This window comes from Carettochelys insculpta, chromosome 1, assembly GCF_033958435.1.
Source record: "Carettochelys insculpta isolate YL-2023 chromosome 1, ASM3395843v1, whole genome shotgun sequence".
Taxonomy (NCBI): Eukaryota; Metazoa; Chordata; order Testudines; family Carettochelyidae; genus Carettochelys; species Carettochelys insculpta.
The window spans coordinates 14,874,952-14,896,702 of NC_134137.1; the positions used below are offsets into that span (position 1 = coordinate 14,874,952).

Below are 21,751 nucleotides of genomic sequence, written 5' to 3' on the forward strand. Positions count from 1 at the left end.
GGGGTAGTCTGCAAAATTTAATCTGGTAAATTACCTGATCTCATGCTTAAGGTTAAAGCTGATTTCCTGTACTCATCCAATTGAATATTTCATTCAAAAAATGGCTTTGCTCCTCACAGGATCAGGCACTGGGGTATTGTACATATGCCCTCAACTCGCACTGAAGTCAGCAAAAGTTGATGATGCAACACCTCACAGGATTCAGCCCCAAATGTAGTCCAAGAGTAGGCACTATCAGTTATTGGTCCAGGGATGGGCAACCCTGAATAGTTTCTTCATTCACAAATAACAAATGCAAGTTCAGAGAAGTAACATAGTTGAAAATAAATAAATGTCCTCCAATATTTATTTTCACCAGGCTCTCCTCATGAGGGCATGTTGAGGGTTCTTAATAACAGAATTGTCTATTAGACACATGGATTAAAGGAAAAGGCAGCAGGTAGGCCCCAGCTTCAAACTATGACTATTTCTAGTAATTGTAGCCAGTTGGGTAGAAGGATTGCATTGCTGAATAGAATCTCTCTGAGCAGGAGTCAAATCAGTTGCCTATGCCAGCCTAAGGAGATGTTCTTTAGCACATATAGGCGTTCATCTGTCTAAATCTCTTCATGCAGACAAACACATGGTCTGACAAGTCAGGTCCAGACACATCTCATAGGAATTTATGAAGGCCCTGATTCACAACTGACTTTCGAACAAAAACACACAGGAAACATCAAAATTATTAGCATCAAGTTATGCTCCAAGGACACTATTCAAACTGCTGAAATACTTCTCAAATTAACATGTTAGAATCCCCCTATCATCCTTGGTGTCAATGCCCAAAATGCCCCCTCACTCACAAATGGCACACTGGTCTCTCCTGCTAAACCCCACCCATCCTGTAATAGGCATCTCCATTTCCTCTGCCAATCCCCATTACCACTGCAAAACCAGCATCTCCATCTCCTTTGCCAATTCTCCCATCACCCCACAATGGGACCCTCGCCTTGTCTGCTAATTCCCCCTATAGGATAAACATAAAATTAAAATATTAAAGATAGTTTAAGCCTTTGTTGCAAAGAGGTTGGAAACAGCAAGTTACAGAAGGCTGTGAGAATAAATTGTATTATTTGTAGTGTTAGAAAGATTTATGATTTTAAAAGTAGATAAGTCTATGTCTAAATTGAAGAGAGCCATCAGCAAAAGGCATTAGCATATCTCCAGCCAACAGTTCTGTTGGGAGAGGTTTTCCTGACATTTGGTCCCATCCACATGTGAGGAAAAACCCCTTTGCTGACATCTCCCTTCTTCTTGGTAGAACAATGACAAATGAGATGTCAGCAGAAAGCTCCCAGAGCAGCAGACTTCTGTCAGGAGACCTCCAGGCTTCTGACAGAAGCCTGCAATCTAGAAATAGCCAAAGGAAATAAAGAGCTTCAGTAACAACACAAAACGTTTTAAAAGAAACAAACCCAAACCATTCCTCTGTCCTGCTGATGGCAGGGTAAGCAGGGAGAGGAGAGATGGGGGAGAAGGGAAGAGAAGCTAGGCTTCTGAAGCATATTTAGAGCGATCATATAAATACCATTTGGTCTCTGACTTAGAATTATAGAACAATAGGGCTGGAAGAGACCTAAAAAAGCCATCAAGTCCAGCCCCCTGCCCTAGGCAGGACCAAACCCATCTTAATAAATTAGTTTATGATTAAACTAGTCTTTTGTGGTTTCCTATATCAAAATTAATAATTTTAAATATTAGTTATAAAAACAATATCCTTGCAACAGATGCTCTCACCTCCTTTATTAACCCCTTCCACCAAAGCTGCTTGGTGTAGCCTGGTCTCCTCCGCTGATCCCCACAAACCCACCGACACCCGCCTCCTCTTCCAGTCTCCCCCGCTACCACCCTCTCCTTTTCCGCCCAGCTCCACACACCACAGACCCCACAACGGACACCCCTGGCTCCTCTGCGGTTCCCTACCCACCACAGACACTGCAACGGGCACTCGCATCCTCTGCTGATCCCCACCCACCTCACAACGGGCGCCCTTGTTTCTTTTACCGATCCCTTCCCGGGGGGGGGCACCTTGATCCCCACTCTCACCACGGGCACCCTCGCCTGGTCTACCAATCCCCCCCACCACACGACCCCATATCGGTCCTCCACCGCCGATCCCCCCCGCCTACTGCACAAGAAGCGCCCCCGCCTCATCTGCTGATGACCAACATCCCAGTGGTAAAATCCCCACCCCCGCAGCCCCAAACCCAACCCCTCCCCCACACGGACCAGCGACCCTCACTCACCCTCCCCGTCTCCAGCCAGCCTTCTACCGCCCCCGGCCAAAGACCCCCGCCACCCGGGGCGGCCAGCGCCGCCTGCCCCTTCCCACCTACCCCATGCGCATCTTGGAGCCGGACTGGCCGCCGCCGCCGGGCACGGTGGGCCGCGGGGGCAAGCGGCCGAGGTGCAGGTGCTTCTCCAGGGCCGACATGACTGGAAGAGGCCAACACACAAGGGCCGGTACCGCCCCCACCCACTCTCACCGGAAGTGCCTCCTGCCGCGCCCCGCTGCACCACGGGAAAGAGAGTCCACCCCCGGCTGGGACACTCTGGCGAGGAAGAGCCTCTTGTGCCGGAAGTATCTGTTCTCGCGCGATCTTCCTTCGCCGGAAGCGGGCCGCAGCGCCCCATGGGGATTGTCGTTCTGAGCGCCGGGCGGTGCGCCTGCGCGGCTGGAGGGACTCTCCCGCCCTGTCCTAGGCGGCCCTGCGGCGAGCTGAGGTAGCGGCGGTTGCCGGGCAGCGGCGGTGGCTGAGAGCCGAGTCTGGCGCGCGGGAGCGGCTGGGGGATGAAGCAGAAAAGGCCGAGGGGCCCAGCTCCCAGAGTGGGAGGCGGCGGCGGCGCCCGCAAGAAGAGAGGTGAGGGCCCAAGGTCTTGGGGGCTGGGGGGGCGGTCCCCGGGGGACTCCGTTGAGTCCTGGGGGGTGGTACCAAGGTGGCTCCGTGTAAGTACCCTGGCTCTCTGGGTGGAGGGGCGGTACGTCGGGGCCGCGGTGGGGAAGGGTATCCCGTGGCGCGGCAGCCCCCGAGCAGTAGGCGGCACTGAGCTGCGCAGAGGTGGGCTCTCTGCATCCCGAAAGAGGTCTAGGGATGGGCATCTGGTGGTAGCCCCATCATGCCATGTGTGTCACCTGATGCAGCGTGTAGCATTGGGATTAGGGGGTGCCAGCCGCTTCGGCACTCAGGGTGAGGGGGAATGGCAGGTGCTACAGGTGCGTGGCAGGCTTCGAGGATTAGAGTGTGGTGGGACATGCCCTTATGGTGCATTAGAGGCCTGGGAGTACCATGTGGGACTTGGTGGGCACTTAAAGCCATACAGGCAATGGAGAGTAACGTTGGTGGTGCGGTAGGTGCCCCAGTGGCACATTTGCATCAGGACAGTCTCCATGCACCTAGGAGTTGTGGAAAGGATCTGGAGGGTGTCATTCAATCACCCAGGGAGGCCATCTACCGAAAGATGGTGGGGGGATGTTGCAGGGTGGTATTCAGCAGACTAGTGGCAATGTCAGGATTGTACTAATGGTTGGCTTCGTGCAGTGCAGTCACGTTGGTGGTGTGAATGTGTATTGTGAACGTTTATTTTGTATGTGAGCACCAGTTACTTTCAGTTATGCCAAGAATTGTTTGTGCACGTATGTTGTAGGCTATAACATATGCATCTACAGGGTATGCCCAAGTGTAGCGCAGAAAGTTAGTTGTGTCTTTCAGAGTAAACACCAATTTTTTCTTTTTAAGTCTGTAAAGTGGTCTGTATCTCAGCTATACTATCTGCTCTTATGTTTTAGAGAAATAATACTGTTTTCTTTCTTATATGTCTTCAGGGGTCAATGATATCACCCCTTCTACAAGTTTACCACCTCTTGTTGAAGGCCAGTTGCGCTGCTTTCTGAAGTTAACCATCAATAAAGTCTTATGGATGGTCTCTGAACCACCTGCTTCTGTTCTCATCCGTGTGAGGTGGTGGGGGGAGACATCAAATGGTACACTCTTTAATCCCAGGAATACATCACAGACTGAGCAAAAAGCAGTGAAAACCACCACCCGCTATGCAATTCGCTGTGGGCCAAAACAGTTTGCCTCTTATCTGACAGGTACAATAGCTGTATCCTTTGTATTAATTTTGCAGTTGAAATTATGCAAGTTGAACCTCTCTGGTCTAACAACATTGGGCCACAGATGTTGCTGGACCAGAGAGCCCCAAAGGAGCAAAGCCAGTCTGCTCAGCCTAGGTGGACAGAGGGGTGCACAGATGTGGGGCAGGAAGCCCTGCAGGGACTCCATCCTCATAAGTCAGGAGCTGAGCCCTCCAGAAACTTGTTGGCAGGGAAGAGGGCTGGTGGTTGGGAAAGCAGCCTGGTCAGCAGGCTAGTGGCCCCCCTGGGACAGCCTGGAGGCCTCACCTCCCCTGATCCAGCAAATTCCTTCATTTGGGACCACTAAGGTCCCATGGGTGCCAGACCAGAGAGATCCAACCTATATTTGTATTTATGCCATGCATTCAGTAGACTTTATCAGCAATTGTGAGGTGCATTAATATGTAATAAAACATGCCTTAATCTTATTTTTACTGAATCTAAAAGATGGATTTATGTAGTGAGTGTTCTATTTTGAAGGGCGTTGAATCATCAGCAGAATCATTAAAATTGAATACTATCTCACACTACTGATTGTTTTTAAATATCCTTAGAAACTGACCATGGCAAAATCGTTCAAGTGATAGAATGAGAGGCCTGTAACTTCTAGCCAAATAAGCATCAAATTTAGAATCCTGTGTTTCTGTAGCTGCAATGGCAGGAACAGAGAAAGATCTTGTCAGATGCCTTTAAATAAACCTGTAAGGCCCAAATCTTGCAGCAAGCTGTGTATGAAGAGAACTTTATACTTGCATGGATCCTATTACAGGATTGGAGTCTTAAATAGTTTAAGTGCTTATGTTTGATATTACCACTGATAAATGTGTAATAGACTATTTATAGTAATTTCTTATTTCTGTTCTGTGATCTTTCTGTCCTTTTCTTTCGTAGACCTTGGTGCTTGACAAAGGAGGTCAAATATCTCTTTGACAAATGGGGAAACTGAAGTATATAGGGTGAAATGGCTTGCCCATCTTCACCCAGCAAAGTAGAGCTCAGGATTGAATTCATGTTCCCTGAATCCTAGTGAAGTGGTCCATACTCTAGGTCACATTGCTTTCTGTAGAAGCCCCTTCTTCCTATTTTAATTATGCTTATTTGTTTTGGTTTATAGCATTTCATTTGTTTTTGTTGTAATTTTGCAATTTTAATTTTATTTAAACTGAATTATTGTTGTTTACAGAGGGTTTTTAATGCAGTATCTAAGTTAGCTACTATATGTTAGTTACTATATGGCTACGTCTACTCTAGCCAAAAACTTCGAAATGGCCATGCGAATGACCATTTCGAAGTTTACTAACGAAGCACTGAAATACATATTCAGCGCCTCGTTAGCATGCAGGCGGCCGCGGCACATTGAAATTGACGCGGCTCGCCGCCATGCGGCTTGTCCAGATGGGGCTCCTTTTCGAAAGGACCCCAGCTACTTCAAAGTCCCCTTATTCCTATGAGCAGATGGGAATAACGGAACTTCGAAGTAGTTGGGGTCCTTTCAAAAAGGAGCCCTGTCTGGACGAGCTGCGCGTTGGCGAGCCGTGTCACTTTCGAAGTGCTGCGGCCGCCCGCATGCTAATGAGGCGCTGAATATGTATTTCAGCGCTTCATTAGTAAACTTCAGAATGGTCATTTGCATGACCATTTCGAAGTTTTTGGCTAGTGTAGACACGGCCTATGTTTTGTGCTATATCTAAGTTAGCTGTTCCTGTTTCCTGTAGATATGGGTGTTCTTGTGCTGGAGGTAATGACCAAACCTGACCACCTTCCAATTGGAAGAGCTCAAATCAGTGGACTATCACAATTATCTCCAAGTCATCCAATCAGTGGATTTTTCACTGTTGTTTCACCAACATCTGAGAAACTAGGAGAACTGCAGGTAATGCTGAAATCTCTCTCCTCAGCCCACATGAGCCAAGAATTTAAAAAAAAAATATTCCTAGAATTAGGCTTCCATTGCTATATATAACTTTAAATATTCATTTTTGAAAGTCTTGGCCTGGACTGTATTCCCTAGGGCTACGTCTACACTGCAGAGATCTTCCCCATCCAGAAACTCTCTTCCAAAAGAACTTTTGAGAGAGTGCATCCACACACAAAAAAGTGGTTCAGAAGCACGATCTGCTCTTTCAAAAGAGTGTCCACAGAGGCCCTGCTCTTTTGAAAGAACGGGCCAGGGGTCAAAAAATCAGGTGCAATGAAAACTGCTCTTTCAAAAGAAGGGCCCTGCAGAGCATCTACACTTTTTTTTCCCCCAAAAAAGTTTTTGAAAGAAGGTGTTTTTCCTGAAACAGGAGTGGAAGAGCACTTTCAAAAGGAGAACCACGTTCTTTTGATTTACTTTTGAAAGAACGTTTTTTGTGTGTAAATGCTCTATGGGATCTTTTGGAAGAGCCCCCTTCTTTCAAAAAATCTTTCATAAAAACTTGCTAGTATAGATGCAGCCTAGAAGAATCTGATTTCTTTAATTGGAAATACAGAATGTAATGAGAACTAACTGCTTGTAACTATTCCAGAGATTAAGCTAGCATCTAACATAACTGTATCAAGTATATAACCTCTAGTATGGGAAGTTCAACATGCTGCAAAATATGGAAAGAAAAACAACCATATAATGTTTGTGTTTTTTCAGTTAAATGTTTCATTCTTCTCATGTTGTGTGTTTCAGGTATCGCTAGTCCTAGAGCCCTTGTCTGAAACCTATGACAGCAGCAGCTCCATCCCAACCACAGATATAAGTCTGGACATTGCTGCTTCTGCTCAGGGAACCAGAGGAATGACTGAATCTAGCAAGACTCAGTTTCTTGCTCCAGCACAAACATATAGACCACCTGGAGTGGCTGGAGGAGAGTCTGGTAATAGTAGCAGGGCTGCTACTCCTAGGTAATCTTTTTCCAGATAAAATAAATGAATTTATTTTCATTTCAGATGGTATATTAAGGTGCAGCAAGGTATCTATGACTAATGCTATAAAAAATTATAGGCTGCAACTTTGTTATAGAAATAGCAACTTTTTATAGCTTCCACAAATTCAAAGTGGTGTTGTAACTCATACTCCAGATTGCAACACCACTCATGCAGATTTGGATCAATTGCTCCTCTGTCATGCTTACCTTTAAGAGCCACGTTGGGACACATGGCATCTCTCTCGTACAGACTAAACCGCACCATAACCACAACTCTAACAAACTAGCTGCCACTTTTGAACCACACAATCACAACTTTTTTATAGCCTTATTTATAAATTAAAAAGTACTTCCATTTATCCTTTAAATCAAGGTTTCCCAAACTTAATATAGTTGGAACCCAGTTTTTTCAGTACCTTTTTTTGCAGCCCAAAAATATAACCGCGTTTTAAAAAGAAAAGAATGAAAAATGAGTAAATTTTCACTGTTTATTATTTATTCACAATAATAATAGTACATAGTGATAATTTTTAATTTTTATATTTTCTGAGGACTGGTATATATTTTCCAAGGACTGGCACTGGCCCAGGGACCATACTTTAGGAAACACTGCTCTAAATCATATTGTAGTTGGGCACGTAGCTAGGAAAATAAAAATGGCCAGATGTTTGGCATGTATAAAACTGCAAACCCATTTAACTTCACTGGAATTATGTGGTTTACATAAGCTGAAGATGTGGTCCAAAATGTTTTAATTAAAACTTCAGTCAGCGTTAAGTACAAAAGTAAAAACAAAAGTTAGGATTTACTCTGTGCAGCTAAGTACAAATATGCCATGTGTGGTTTTGTTTTGTTTTGTTTTGTTTTTGAGATATGGGGGATGCAGAACTCTGATTAAAACTGGACACAATTTTGAGAAGTACTATATTTATAAATCAACTTTGGGTTTTACTGAATTTTTTTTTTAATATAAAACAGAGGAAGGGACCACTTGTTCTTTCAAGAGAACTCTGAGAATATAAAGAACTGTTTCTCTGGGTCTCCGCATCATCTGATTTTACCAGATGAAAATTTAAAAGTGAATCCTCGAAAAAACCAGGCATCATTTCCCTACAGTTCTGATCTTGAGGTGCATGCTGAAACACCTGTGGGGAGCTGCAGTAATGCACGTGTACTATCTTTGCGCAACCCAGCTACAAAAGACCTCCTTTCAGGTTTGTTAATATTTGCCATTAAGCTTTGTTTCATTTGAAAACATACAAGCTTATTACTATTTTAGCTAGCTGGCATGTGATGTGAACTGGTGCTCTTCAGGAAAAGGTGCTTCTTATAATGTTCTAGGACTGTATTATTTTTTAGTTTAATACCAAATCACTTAATTTAGTGCTGATGGCAGATGGTCTGATTATGCAAAGAACAAAAAAAAGCAGTACAGTTCTTTAAACACTAACAATATAATTTGAGAGGTGATGAGCTTTCATGGGACAGACCCACTTCATCAGATGTGAAAAATCCTGATGGACAGCAGCTATACAGACTTACTCATGCTGCCTTACCAGTTTGCCTCATCTTCGACCTGGACGGATAAGAAAGGAGTATTGGTCTCCTTGGCTGTATAATTTTTGACTTATCTTCTGAGATGGCTGTTGAGTTTAAACTGTGTTAGTGGGGTTTTTGTTTTTTCTGTACTGTCAGCACTTGTCAGATAAGTGGACTCAGATCACTAACTCAGTTGCCACAGGCCACCAAATCTGTTATCAGTGTTATCCTGATCTAAAATCAGATGAGTAAGCTACAAGTTGGACCTCTCTACTCTGGCACTCCCTTGTCCAGCAGCATCTGTGCTCTGGCATGATTTTAGTTCCATTGTCCACTTATGATTGTGGCCAAGTTTCCGGCAGTCCCATAAAGTTTGTTTACAGATAGCGTTCCTGGCACTCAATGTTCTGTTTTGTTATATAGCTGTAATTTATACTTGAATTTCTTTTAAGAGCCCAGTAAGATGTAGGAGTATTATTAAAGCTGCTAAACAATATTGACATCCCGTGGTTCAGCAAATTCTCTAGTTTGGCACCAGTCAAGTCCTGAGGATTAGAGAGGTTCAACCTGTAGCAGTGGAAGTCTCCATATATCCTACCTCCTATCTCCTGAGCTGTCCATTGTATTAGATGAGAAATCTTGAACGTGGACTGCTAGTGAGGAACTGTTGGATGTCAAGTCAACCTTCCATAGGTTAATCCAGGAGTGAGTAAACTTTTTACATTGGGCCCTGCTTTTCATCCCCCAGCGTGTCTAATGTAATCCAAACCAATAGAAATTTCAGATATGTTTATATGGAAAAAACAAAATTGGCATGTGTAAGAAAATAAGTATGTATAATACAAAAAACTTTATTAATCAGTATATAAATGTGAATATACAGACATAAAAACAGTAACACATTTCAACATTTTTAATGAGAGAGATGACCCTGAGACCTAGAAGTTCATTGTGTTTGTCCCCCCACACCTCCGAGGGGGCACACACCCCCACTATGTGCACCTCTGGATTAATCTACCACACCTGCCATATACTCTTCTCATCATTTAGTTCAGTCCAGCACAAATTAATTGTTCTTTGCACTTCCCTGTGCTCAAGGCTGAAATAGGACTGCTCCCTCTTATTTCCAATTGTGTTATACACTTCATATCTATCAGGAATATTTATTCTGTGTCCGTATGGCTTTTATATTTTAAATTCCATTTCAATTTTGGTTTTTAATCTTTTTTTTTTAATTATTATTATTACTTCCAGCTCTTCTAGATCAAGGCAATAAACTCCGCAATGCCATGGCTGTCTCTGCAATGAAATCCAGCCCAGATACTGACATTGAATTAAATGAAGTGCATCCTGAAAAGAGAGAGACTTTCAAAGCAACAGCAAAGTGAGCTTGAAAGAGGGAGTGTTTAGCTTCCAAGCTGTAAATTTCAAGACATTATTATATTTTCCTGTGATACTGAGATTTGTGTCACATCTTTCAATATTATTCAAACAAGGGAAATTAAAGTCCCATTGTACGTAAGCTCTTACATTTGCCTCACCAGTTCTAGTCCACGTTGATGATGACTTAACGTCATTGCCATCTGAAGGCCATTCAGTGACCTGTCTGAGAGTGGGTAGTTCTATTCATGATGTACAGCTATCCACAGCTGGCACTGGTAGCTTAAGCAGAATCAAAAGGGCTGTGTCTACACTACAAAAATGACTTCGAAGTTGCTTACAACTTCAAAGTAAGCAATTTTGAAGTTGAGCGTCTACACACACCCTACTTCCAAGTTAAACTTCGAAGCAGGGCACTACTCCACTGCCAAGAATGGAGTAAGGACTTTGAAGTTGGGCTCCCTACTTCAAAGTTAACATCGAAGTAAGGACAAAATATATGTAGAATCTCTGCTGACTGCTTTGAAGTAGTGCCTAACTTGGAAGCTAAATTCAAAGTTAGTTACTAGTGTAGACCACCCAAGGTTGTGTGAGTTTAAAGCAGGGGCAGTAAGACAGAGGCAGTTCACTAGGGTTACCCTCTGGCGGGCCACTGCTGCTTTATTTACCTATGCCTCTGCAGGAAGAGGTGTGAACTAGGACATCATTTCCTGCAGCTTGCATTGTCTGGTAATGGCAATCTGCAGCAAATGTGAGCTTCGGGTGGCTGTACCTGTGGAGATGCACGCAAACGAAGTGGTAGCAACTTGCCAGGGACTAACCCTGGTGAACTGTGTCCAGTCCGCAGGCCAGGTGTTGCCTGCCACTGGTTTAGGAGCTGCGATACCCAGTCATACCTAAAAGAGATTCCACAGTCTGAGGCATGTTGGTGGATTGGGAGACAGTTGCAGTTGTGCTGCCTACATTGTATTTGATTTGTAAGTAGGCAGAGGATTTTGGTCTACCCAGGAATGTTGAGTGAGCATGAGCATTTGAGAGAAATTAAAAAAAAGTGAAAATGAGGAAATCCTTAGAGAGCCTGCAGCTGCCATGTTTACACTACAAGATTAGGGAGTACTCTTGGTACATTTATAAACTATGCTTACAAGGTTGGATCAAAACCCAACTTGAAGCAAAATCTCTCTAGTGTTATATGACAGAATTTATCCTTTTGGTACTTAAGGAGTTAAAATGCAAATAGAAACACACTGTGTATAGATTTTTATTTGTGCTAAGAGACAGTCTTTTTGATTACTGAAACAAAACCAAAAAGAAAAAAAACAAACCAGAAATACTTATTATCCTTACTCCTCCTCCTAACCCTTCTTCACTGGAATAACTGTCATCCAGGAGCCTTAAAACCTCACACCATGATGTCACATCCACTGCTGAAGATCCACATCTCCTGGCATCGGAATACACAGTTCAAGAATTTGACCTGCACGCTGAGAACAGAGCAATACAGCTACTACTGGGCAGGTGAGTGCCATGGCATGCACTGAGATGTTATTGTAAACATTCCCAAAATGGCCCAGTTATCTTTTTCTTGTATCACACAGGATACTTACTGGGTCAGCGCATCCTCTCTCCATTTTGGTAAATGTTTGGAACAACAGGTGTTTTTAAGTGGTGGTAGAGGAAGTATTTTACACTTTGCGTTTGATGCCCATCTTTGTTGTTAGGGTCAATTGTTAAAGCAACAGTGCTGGTGTGTTGGAAGGTTAAGTACAGTCTCAAATGCAAACTGATTGTAGTTAGTTATTATTTATGTTGTGCCTGCAGAGATAGAAAGCAAATACTAAGGCAAAGATTATGCAATCTGGACTTTAAGCAAAATGGAGAGTGGAGCTAGTTATTTACCGTTTGCCCAGTTATTGAATTACTCCTTCTCCACTCTTCATTCAAAGATTAATTAAAAATGTACTAAATATATATTATACTTTTTTGTGTAAGTGGCTTCTCAAGATAAGATCTACAAAATTACATAATAATTGTATATTAAAACACCATCCTTAGCTGTTATATCTAAATGATTAACTTTTTAAAAAATATTTACTTTTCCCCAGTTCTAATTGCATTTTTTGCTTTTTACTTAGTTTTAAATACAGAAGACAAGCTACGTCTTCATATTGCAAAGACTTATGTTTTAATGCATGTAATAACTTAGATGTTAATTTACGTGAAAATTTAATAAACGTAAGTAATGTCATTGACTTCACTGGAGCTACCTGCCATGTGTAGAGTTAAGTACATGCTTAAATCTTTGCAGATTCATAGTCCTAGCCAGTCTCCCTTTCTGGCTTTCTTGCACTGGTGTTTTTGTATTTTTTGCCTCTTAGTGGTAGGTTTATTTATTTATTTATTTATTACCAGCAAAATCAGCGAAAAACTTCTATTTCACGTTTTTATGACCTTCCCCTTTTTATGTAACAGTCTGACATACTAGAGGTATATCTAGATTTCAGCTTGATGCTTGTGAATGTGAACATATTGGCTGCCTTGGAAAATGCAGTTACTGCCTAGACCCAGAACAAAGCACAAGAAGTGTTCCACTAATATACCTTTACTCTGCTCCAAGTGAACAATGTGAGAGTTGGCTTTGTATGTACATTCAACTTTTGGTGTCTCAGAGGTGTGGTAAAATGTGAAATTGACAGCTTTTGAATTGGAAGTGGGCTGACATTCAGCAGCTCATCTCACAAAAGTGACAAGTTTAAATACCATTTTGTGAAAACTTTTTTTGAAAAATTAGTTTATTAATGATCATGTTTCTTGGGGAGAACTCAGTGCATTAGTAGTGGGGCATGAAGCCTTTCATTAGTAAGTATCCAGCCAGGTTGATAGTAACTGAAAGCTGTTAGTATCTGGTAGCTATTCAGTGACTTATTTAAGTTGCCACTCCTAAGTCCTTTCTCCTTTTGACAGTTTTAAAAACAAGGCCAGAGTTACTGGGCAATGGAAAGTGGACTACCCGTTAATCCCTTTAGGTCAGGGATACTTGGATCTCAGTGGTTAAAGAGCCAAATTATTGCTCTTACCCAAAGAAGAGCCACAGTAGTGTGGATTGATTGGTTCATTCACAATTGTTGCATCTCTCAGCAAAATTACTCACCAGGTATTCTACAGCTGGTCAGTAACATAACAAATACATCCTGTTTGTGTAATAACTTAGGCTGTGTCTACACCACCTCTCTATTTCAAAGGGAGGATGGTAAGTATGGTGTTGGGAGTTTATTAATGAAGTGCTGCAGTGCATATGCAGCACTTCATTAAGCAAATACCCACCCCCCTGCTCCCAGCAACTTCAAAGTGCCGTTTCGCATCTAGCCGCGGTGCACCCACTGGTACTCTTCAGGAGTAAAGGGACTTGGAAGTACTTGTGGGTGAGCTGCAGCTAGACGCGAGCCGTCACCTCCAAGTTCCCAAGGAGGGGGGAGGAATTTGCTTAATGAAGTGCTGCATATGCACTGCAGCGCTTCATTAAACTCCTAACACCCTACTTACCATCCTCCCTTCAAAGCAGGGAGGTAGTGTAGACACAGCCTTAGAGTAATTAATTACTAAATCACATAGGGCTTGTCTACACTTGCCCCCAACTTCAAAGGGGGCATGTTAATCAGGGTGATGGGAGAGTACTAATGAAGTGCTGCGGTGAATACGCATTACTTCATTAGGCTAATTCTCCCCCGTGACAACTTTGAAATGTCAAACTTGGAAGTGCCAACATGCGTGTAGCCACGGGCACTTTGAAGTTGCTGCAGCACTTCATTAGTAATCTCCTGTCGCTCTGATTAACATGCCCCCTTTGAAGTTGGGGGCAAGTGTAGAGCCAGCCATAGTGTTTAATATCATGTGCTTCAAAGAGCTACAGAAAACATATTACAGAACCATTTGTCGGTCCCCAGCCAAAATCTGAGTATCAATGTTCTAGGTGGTCCATCCAGATCAAGTCTGAGCCACGTTACGAGGGAAGCTTGTTTTGTTTCTCCCTATACTGTATCTGTTGTCTGTATTCTTCGTTATTGCCAAATGCACCATTAGTTTGAGTATGACAGCTGAATTCAAATCTGGATATACAGCTGGCTGTAGAATTGATGCGAAACTGCTATATTAAGAAGGATATTTTCTCCTCCTCTTGTGTCCACAGTACTGATTTATCCTCTGTGCATTTCTGGGATGGAATAGGCTCCCCCCCAGAATCTCTCTCTGCAGGAAGTGAGCTGTATGACAGCGAGCTGAATGATCCTCACTATGACCAGAGTCTGTTGGAGAAATTATTTTACACGGCTCATGTAAGTGGAGGACCAGAAGAAGATGCATAGGCCACAGTGCTATAGTAAAAGAAATTTGAGGCTTCAGATCAGTAGGATGATTAATACCTTATAATGCGTTTTTGTAATGTAGCCTTTGGAAATTTATTGATATATTAACAGTTACATTAAAAAAAATTATAAGAGAACATTATTAAGATGACAGTCAAGCACTCACGTTGGGAAACACAAAAGAAAGGTTGCCAATGCAGCATTACTTCTGACCCCTTGGGAGTATACTTCTTGATAATCTGATTATATGATCACATACTTATTTTCCCACCCTTATTTATTGTATTTATTGTGTACTTTTTGTTGACAATTATAATATAAGCTTTTTCCATTTGTCTTTTTAGAAGTCTGATACCAGTTTAAGTGACTTCTTCAGTGACGATGAGGATGTTACATCATCTAAAAAAGTAATCAAAACAAAAAAGCAGGGGAAAGGTGACCATGGAAATGATCAGAGGTTACAAAAAACTCCTGAGTCTAGCATCTGTAATCAGAAAGTAAAGGCAACAGAAATGAAACACAGGTGAACAGTTCATTTCATCATCAACAGCCATGGGCTCAGCGCCCGTTAGTGTCTGATGCCTCTCACTATTTCCTCCATCTTTCCCTGTCCAGTATGGAGTGGCTTCGTTTCTGTAGAGTAGTTTTGCACCAATCTACTACATCATCTACCCATTCTCTGTGGGGTCTCCCTCTCCTGTTTGAACTATCCATTATGCCAAATACCAGAGCTTGATTTTTCGTTCATTGTTCATTCTGCAGATATGCCTGAATAGCTGTAACTTCCATTGTATAACCTTCTCCAGTAGAGTCTCTTTTGGCTGTATCTTTCTGTATCATTCCTCATTGGTGACCTTCTGCATCCATCCTGTTCTCAGGATCTTTCTATAACAGCTCCTCTCGAATGCCAATATATTTGACCTAATTAAGGTTGTCTCTAAGATGTCACAGGACTGCTTTGTTGTTCATTAGCAGTTAATAGTTCTCAACCTGTGGGCTGTTTGCCGCTCAGTCAGCACACAGCTGCAGCCCATGTGACATTCTTAGGACCAGACAGGTAGTACCACAATGTGGTTAAATAGGTTGAGAAGCATTACTTCTGTTCTCGTACACTTTTTATACAGTGCAATAGTGCTTTGAATAACAAATTTGATTAAGAATTTGATGTCTCTTTGTATGATGGACTCCAGAGAGTTGTCATCATTTTGAGATACTATGACCAGCTGCTTAAGGAAATAGTCAAGTTAAAAATTGTTTCCCCAATAAAAAGTATTTACTTTGTTAATAACAACACCTTGGATTAATAACCAAAAATATACAGAACAGAAGTTGCTATCCATTTTCTGTACCTTTTTTTCCTATTTCCATTAGCTTACATTATAAAGATGACTGCTTGCATTTTCATTTTTATTAATAGCCAGTTTCATTTCGAAGTTCTCCATACAATATTTGGGTTGCGTGCTACATAGAGTTGTGAAAATCTGATCCCTTGGAATTTAAAACAAGCAAACAAAAAATAAGGACAAGTAACCTTTTTATAAGCTTGTTTTTACAAAGCTAGTTCTTAACCAAATTTGAAATTACAATGTTCTTTTTACCAAATGTATGACTTTATTACCGAACATCTACAGAAAGCATTTTACCACCAGCTTCATAAAAAATAAAGAGAAAGTTCAAAATATATTGCCTAACTTACAATAAAAATCTACGGTTAAACATGAAATAAGTAAGTAAAAAAGGAATAAACGCAACTCTTCATATAAAAGATTCTGATAGTGGAGAAATTACATCAAACAATACTGTATTCACACTGCAAGTAGCTTCACTGTCAGTCTCACACTCCATTTACAGCCAGCATTTCTCAGCAATCCAATTAAACAATTTCATAATATGTTAATGCAGGGGTCAGCAACCTTTCCAAGGCAAACTGCTGAAATTTGACCTCTGTGTGGTTGACTATCAGTGACTTTATCACTGCCAATCCTATTTAGAGTTTCATTAACAAATTAAGATGCAGAGCTTTACCATGTAGGTGGTGGTTGGTAGCGTTAGGTGGTCTTTTGTTAATTCACAGGCAGCATATTTTTGAGCAAGCTCCTGGCTGCATGGACGAGGGGTGGGGCTGAGCTCCTGCCTCGCATTCTGATGAAAATCGGCTCATGTGCCACTCTTGGCAACCTTGCCAGGGGTTGCTGAACCCCCCTCCATTAATGTTTTCTTTAAACCTAAATCAGTATATTTCCATGACTTTTTAAATACTTTGTTAATGTTCCCAAAATCCACACCTGCTGCTATCTTTGCATTCTACTGGCTGCAGTTGAAATTCACCTCAGTAGAAGTGCAACACAAAACTCCTATGTATCACTAAAGCTCTGAAGATATGGTTTACATATTATGTAAATGGTGCATAGAACTGTTGCTGGTCTTCTCTACATGAGAGCTTATCCTGTGTCTGTTGCAGCACGTGCATCCTCTCATCACTGTCATAGGCTCTTTGATCCTTGTTGCAATGTTGAATTGGGTGGATATCCTGTCTTATGCAGTAGAATTGCATGGAAAGAAAGTGTCTGCACTTTTCCTTCTTAATATGGAGGTGTTTCAAGTACATAACACATTTTAATTTAGATGCCACCTTCATTTTCTGTGGTTTACATACTTTGAGTGTAAAGGGTGAGTAGGAAACTCGTGATGAAAAGTGCAGTACAGTGAGAGACCAAATGTGCATGTTCAGGTATTATGAACCATTTAAAAAAAACACACCTTGTCAGCCTACAGTTTTCGCTTAGGGTCTTGCTACAATAAATGTTTGCCTAACCTGGGTTCTCCACTTTAATCCTTTTCAGCAGTTCTCCTGCTAAACCACTACCACTTTCTGAAGCTCCAGCAGAACACACAGGGGAAGGTCAAACCATAAACTTAAATGTGGATAGGCTGGCATTGCTGGGTCGAATCCACTTAGTTAGAGTCATAATTGAAGGTTTGAAAATTCCACCTGAAAGCACCCAGACTACACCAGGCAAGAAAAGTCTCACAGGGAAACCACCAAGACCAATGTCAGCTAAAAAACGGTAAGAATTACTTTTAGGTATTTTTTTAAAAAAAACTTTATTGGATTTTGTAACCAGGGTTCTCTGACTACCTGTGTTTTCTTCAATTGACCTTGTCTCAACAGTGTCCCAAGGTTGTTTCCTCTTCTCCTTGTCTAAAAAAATAACACATCATAGACTTTTAAACAAATTATATTGAGAAAATATGCAGTGTTGTTGGAGGTGTGTTCCCAGTTACAAGAAGGGCAAGGTGATTGAAGAGTGCTTTGTAAGATCAAAAGCGTGTCTCTCTCACCCACAGAAGTTGGTGCAGTAAAAGATTCTGTTTCATCTACCTTGTCTCACTGATAGACTTCAACAAGTTCAAAATATTTTAAGGTCATTTCTCTGTGGTGTTGAGGAACTGCATGTGTGTATTGTGGGTGTTTACAGCCTGGACATGAAAGTGAGTTTGTGGAGAATGTGAGAGCATTTGGGTAATCTGATGTTTGCAGGATAAAGTATATAATTTGAGATTAGTCTGGGTGATAAAGTTGTCTTAACTACTTACTTGATAGGAAATGCATTTGAGCAGTCTTAACTTTAATTTTAAAAATGTTCTACTTGAAATGTTATTTCAATATACATCTTGCATTATATTGTAAAATAAATGTTTTCATCTCTTTAGTTCTTTAACTGAGGTTCAGTAGCAATAGCACTCAGATAAAATGTGTGCAGTAAAAAAAACCAGTAGTCCACTAATATTAAAGGACATGTCAGACCCAAAAGTGTGGGCTTGTTGATACTGTGGCTACAAAGTTTACTTCTGATGTATGTGGCATCAAACAATTGATAGCCTGGGATCTTTATTTCACTTTTTCATTTGTAGCACTTTCTTTGTTGAGTTCCATTTTCCAGTGGGAGTTTCCAAAAATGAAACAGGACAGATTTCCCTAACAACAGAAGTAATTCGGATAGCTTCAAGTAAAATCACAGGTGATGGTAAGAGTTTTCTTTTTTTCTTAATCTTAGTTGTATTGACTACTACACCTTTTAGAATTGTATTAGTTCCTTCTGATATTTTATTATGCTTTATGAAAGGGAAACTCAAAACATCCACTTGTGAACCTGCATAAGTTACATGTGACCCAAGATAAGTTGTCAATGCACAGGACCATGGGGAGAGGGAACACTTTGTTGTCAGAAGAAGGGATCCAAACATAATTGAATTTAATATTTAAAGTAAATTAATAAATAGCAAGACTGTTGCCCCAACAGAAAACTTTCTTCACTCACAGGTACAGCTAAGCATTTGTTACTCCTGCACATAGGTAAATTAGTTATAAGAGAATTGAATACCTGATAACGTGAGGTATTCTGTTTTCAGGTTCCAGCAAGAGCCTTCAGTCTGAATCTCATTCTCTAAGGCTGTGGCTATGGTAATGTGACACTTTGGAATATGCTAATGAGGCACTTCCAGGAATATGCAGTGCCTCATTAGCATAATGGCAGCCAAGCATGCTTCAAAACTGCCAGTTTTGAAATGCACACCGCCCGTGTAGCCGGGGGCCTTGTGAAACAGCCCCCTGATTTCAAAAGCCCCTTCTTCCCATTTGGTTTTGGAAAGAAGGGGCTTTCGAAATTGGGGCCGTTTCGAAAGGCCGCCGGCTACCCCGGCGGTGTGCGTTTAAAAACCGGGAGTTTTGAACTACATGCAGCCACCGTTATGCTAATGAGGCACTGCATATTCATCGTAGTGCTTCATTAGCATATTTTGAAGTGCCGCATTACCACAGCTCCTCCGAAATGAGGGTCTACTTGTGCCCACAGCCTAACTGTTCCTTTTCTATGGCCTGAGAGATCCAAAGAGTCTTGCCCTGCTAGCCTCATGTAGACTTGAACTTTTTCCTCTGGAGACTTCATACATGCACACTTATCCCGTCTACCTTCCACATACAGACAGAAGATTACTCTGCTCCTGTTCAGTTTCAAAAAACAGGGCAGCCCTGCATCCAGACAAACACTTATAGCTATCCATCTTCCTTGCAGTGGTGAAATTTCAGCAGCGGTTTGTGTTTCCTATTCACTTTGGTGGAATAATGATAGAGCACTGGTGGAACTCTGATCTTGCTTTCAAAATCTACATGAGAAAAAGCACTCAGACAAAGGTACTTGCCACGAGCTAGTTAATTAGTATAAGCAAAAATTGATGCGTTTTGAGCACCCCAGATACTTCTGTACAATCCGATGGTCTTTGTACCTTATTGACAGTTCTGTATTGCAATTGCTCTAATCTCAGTCACAGAAAAAAGACAAATTGATGCCATCCAAGTAGTCTGCTTCATTAAGTGATAACTGCTGAGATATTTGAAAAGGCTTTGAGGTATGTGCAGGTGTTTTTAGTGGCATAACGTGATGTTTATCTTGGTATCTTATCTCAAGACTGAAGAGCCCAAGTGTATCTCTCTCCCCTCTCACGCCCTTCTCTGAAATTATAGTATTGCCATTTAAGGAGCAGTGGCTGGATTTAAGCATTAAGCCAAACAGATACGAATAATGCAGCATGTGCACAGTGCTGCTACATGGAAGATGCATCTGTTACGTTGAATAGGCCTTGAACAGCACAAAGCAAGGATGAAAGGGAGAGTTATTGGTTTCATTTTCCTGAAGGATGGGTTTAGCTTTCAAAAGTTTGAAAAACTCTAGTGTAACCTGTGCATCTGAAACCAGTCAAATGTATATTTCTTTTGGATATGTGGATACATGAAGTAATCACCTTAATTTAATCTGCTGCCTCCAGGAAGTCAGGGAATACGCTTAACTCTGTTCAGACTTAGTCATAATTGGCATTAACATTAAATTTCATTCTCCATCTGCCCTAGTCAGAATAATTTTTTCTAATGGAAAATGTTGAGTAATATGTCTCCTTGATAAGTGTAATGTCATAGTCCACCCCTGGAATCTGGGACATGTCTCTTGCAATGATCCAAAATTCTCACAGAAATTGAGATCTCCCCCTCACTGTCATCTCTTGGTGATGCCTGGATCAGAACTAGTGAAAACTTTAGTTCTATACAAGCTGTGTTTGTATTAATATAATAATGAGCCTCTGTGCTGATAAGGAGAACTGTGGCTTACAGGCTCCTTCTGAGGTTCTCTCTTTACAAGATTTCCTGGGTTTCTTTCTGATGAGCAAATCTTTCAAAAATCTTAGAATTAATTTTTTTTCTGTCCTCAGCCAGTGCTCATTGGCTCAGCAGCTCTTATGCTACGGAAGGTTATTCAGTCTCAATTGCTCACTGTCAGCTGTGAGCTACCTGTGCAGGAAGAGGAAAGTCAGACACAGTTTGGACCTATAAAGGTACATAACTTCCCATACGATGTTTGCATGAAATCATCTTTTTATGATTATATTTTGGTGGCTGAATATCCTCCCCAACCCTTAACTTGGATGCCACATCAGAAAGCCAGAGGTATGTGGATACAGTAGAATAGAACCCTGATAACATATTTATTATGACAAAGGCTTTGGGGAAACACCTGTAACCTTTTTAAAAATCAGCAGTTCTAATTGTAGTTCCCCTGAATACAGTGTAGAGCCATCCAATTCAGATGAAAGAAAGGAGAAAGAGGCATCTGCCTGGGAATTTCAGCCCTGTAGAACTGGGGAATGTAAGCAAAGTTTAGATTCTTTGTAGTTCACCAGAATGGTAAATTTACATGGTTTGGAAAAAAAACCCACTGATGAGGGTGAGTGGGCAGATTCTGTTCTCCAAAGAGCAAGGTGACCAGGGAGCTAACGTACTTTCCATGCTGTGGCAGTATAGAGGTTGAGGTGGTTGTGTGTGGGATGAGTTTGTGAACTGAAGAATAAGCATGACTGTGTAGGTTACAGGGAAAAATGGAATGGGATAGTGTGAGAAAAAAAAATGGAGGAAGGACAAAGAGGCATTGTGCATGGAGGAGTGGAAAAGAAAGGAGGGATAGACTGGAGGGGGAGCTGCAGTGGATTGTGCAAATGAGAGAAAGAGAGAGGGAATGGAGCCTGAGGAGGGAGAGACTTGGAGATGAGTAAAATGAATGGGGAAATTAGTGAAGGAGGAAAACATTTGAGAGAACGGGAGGAAAAGGAGGAGTACAGAAGGAGGTGGCTCAAATGGAGAGCAGAGAAATGAAAGGATGGAGGTATATTACAAAATGAAACAAAAAATTAAACTCAAATAATCATTGAAAGATGAAGGAAAAAGCGAAACTGTTGTAGCTGGAGAGAGAGAAAAAGAAATGGAGGGGTTGGAAGAGAGAAAGAAGTACAAATGAAAGGGAGAAATACAGTGCCAAAATACTGTGGTAAAATAATGTATAGACATCTCC

At 41.6% G+C, this 21,751-nt stretch overlaps 2 protein-coding genes across 2 annotated transcripts in view; one reads left to right on the plus strand and one right to left on the minus strand.

The window, feature by feature from the left end:
• The window catches only part of PPME1 (protein phosphatase methylesterase 1), a 46,914-nt gene extending 44,411 nt beyond the window's left edge, over nt 1–2,503 (minus strand). The window contains exon 1 of the mRNA XM_074977708.1: nt 2,376–2,503. Coding sequence (XP_074833809.1) covers nt 2,376–2,473 — 98 coding nt within the window. The 5' untranslated portion in view covers nt 2,474–2,503. The remainder of the gene's footprint in view (nt 1–2,375) is intronic.
• Nucleotides 2,504–2,768: 265 nt separating this feature from the next.
• The window catches only part of C2CD3 (C2 domain containing 3 centriole elongation regulator), a 95,788-nt gene continuing 76,805 nt past the window's right edge, over nt 2,769–21,751 (plus strand). Inside the window, exons 1-13 of the mRNA XM_074977827.1 lie at nt 2,769–2,900; nt 3,863–4,132; nt 5,890–6,047; nt 6,837–7,051; nt 8,053–8,288; nt 9,868–9,997; nt 11,383–11,511; nt 14,180–14,324; nt 14,699–14,877; nt 17,198–17,422; nt 18,270–18,382; nt 19,430–19,548; nt 20,619–20,741. Of these exons, the coding sequence (XP_074833928.1) occupies nt 2,831–2,900; nt 3,863–4,132; nt 5,890–6,047; nt 6,837–7,051; nt 8,053–8,288; nt 9,868–9,997; nt 11,383–11,511; nt 14,180–14,324; nt 14,699–14,877; nt 17,198–17,422; nt 18,270–18,382; nt 19,430–19,548; nt 20,619–20,741 (2,112 nt within the window). The 5' untranslated portion in view covers nt 2,769–2,830. The remainder of the gene's footprint in view (nt 2,901–3,862; nt 4,133–5,889; nt 6,048–6,836; nt 7,052–8,052; nt 8,289–9,867; nt 9,998–11,382; nt 11,512–14,179; nt 14,325–14,698; nt 14,878–17,197; nt 17,423–18,269; nt 18,383–19,429; nt 19,549–20,618; nt 20,742–21,751) is intronic.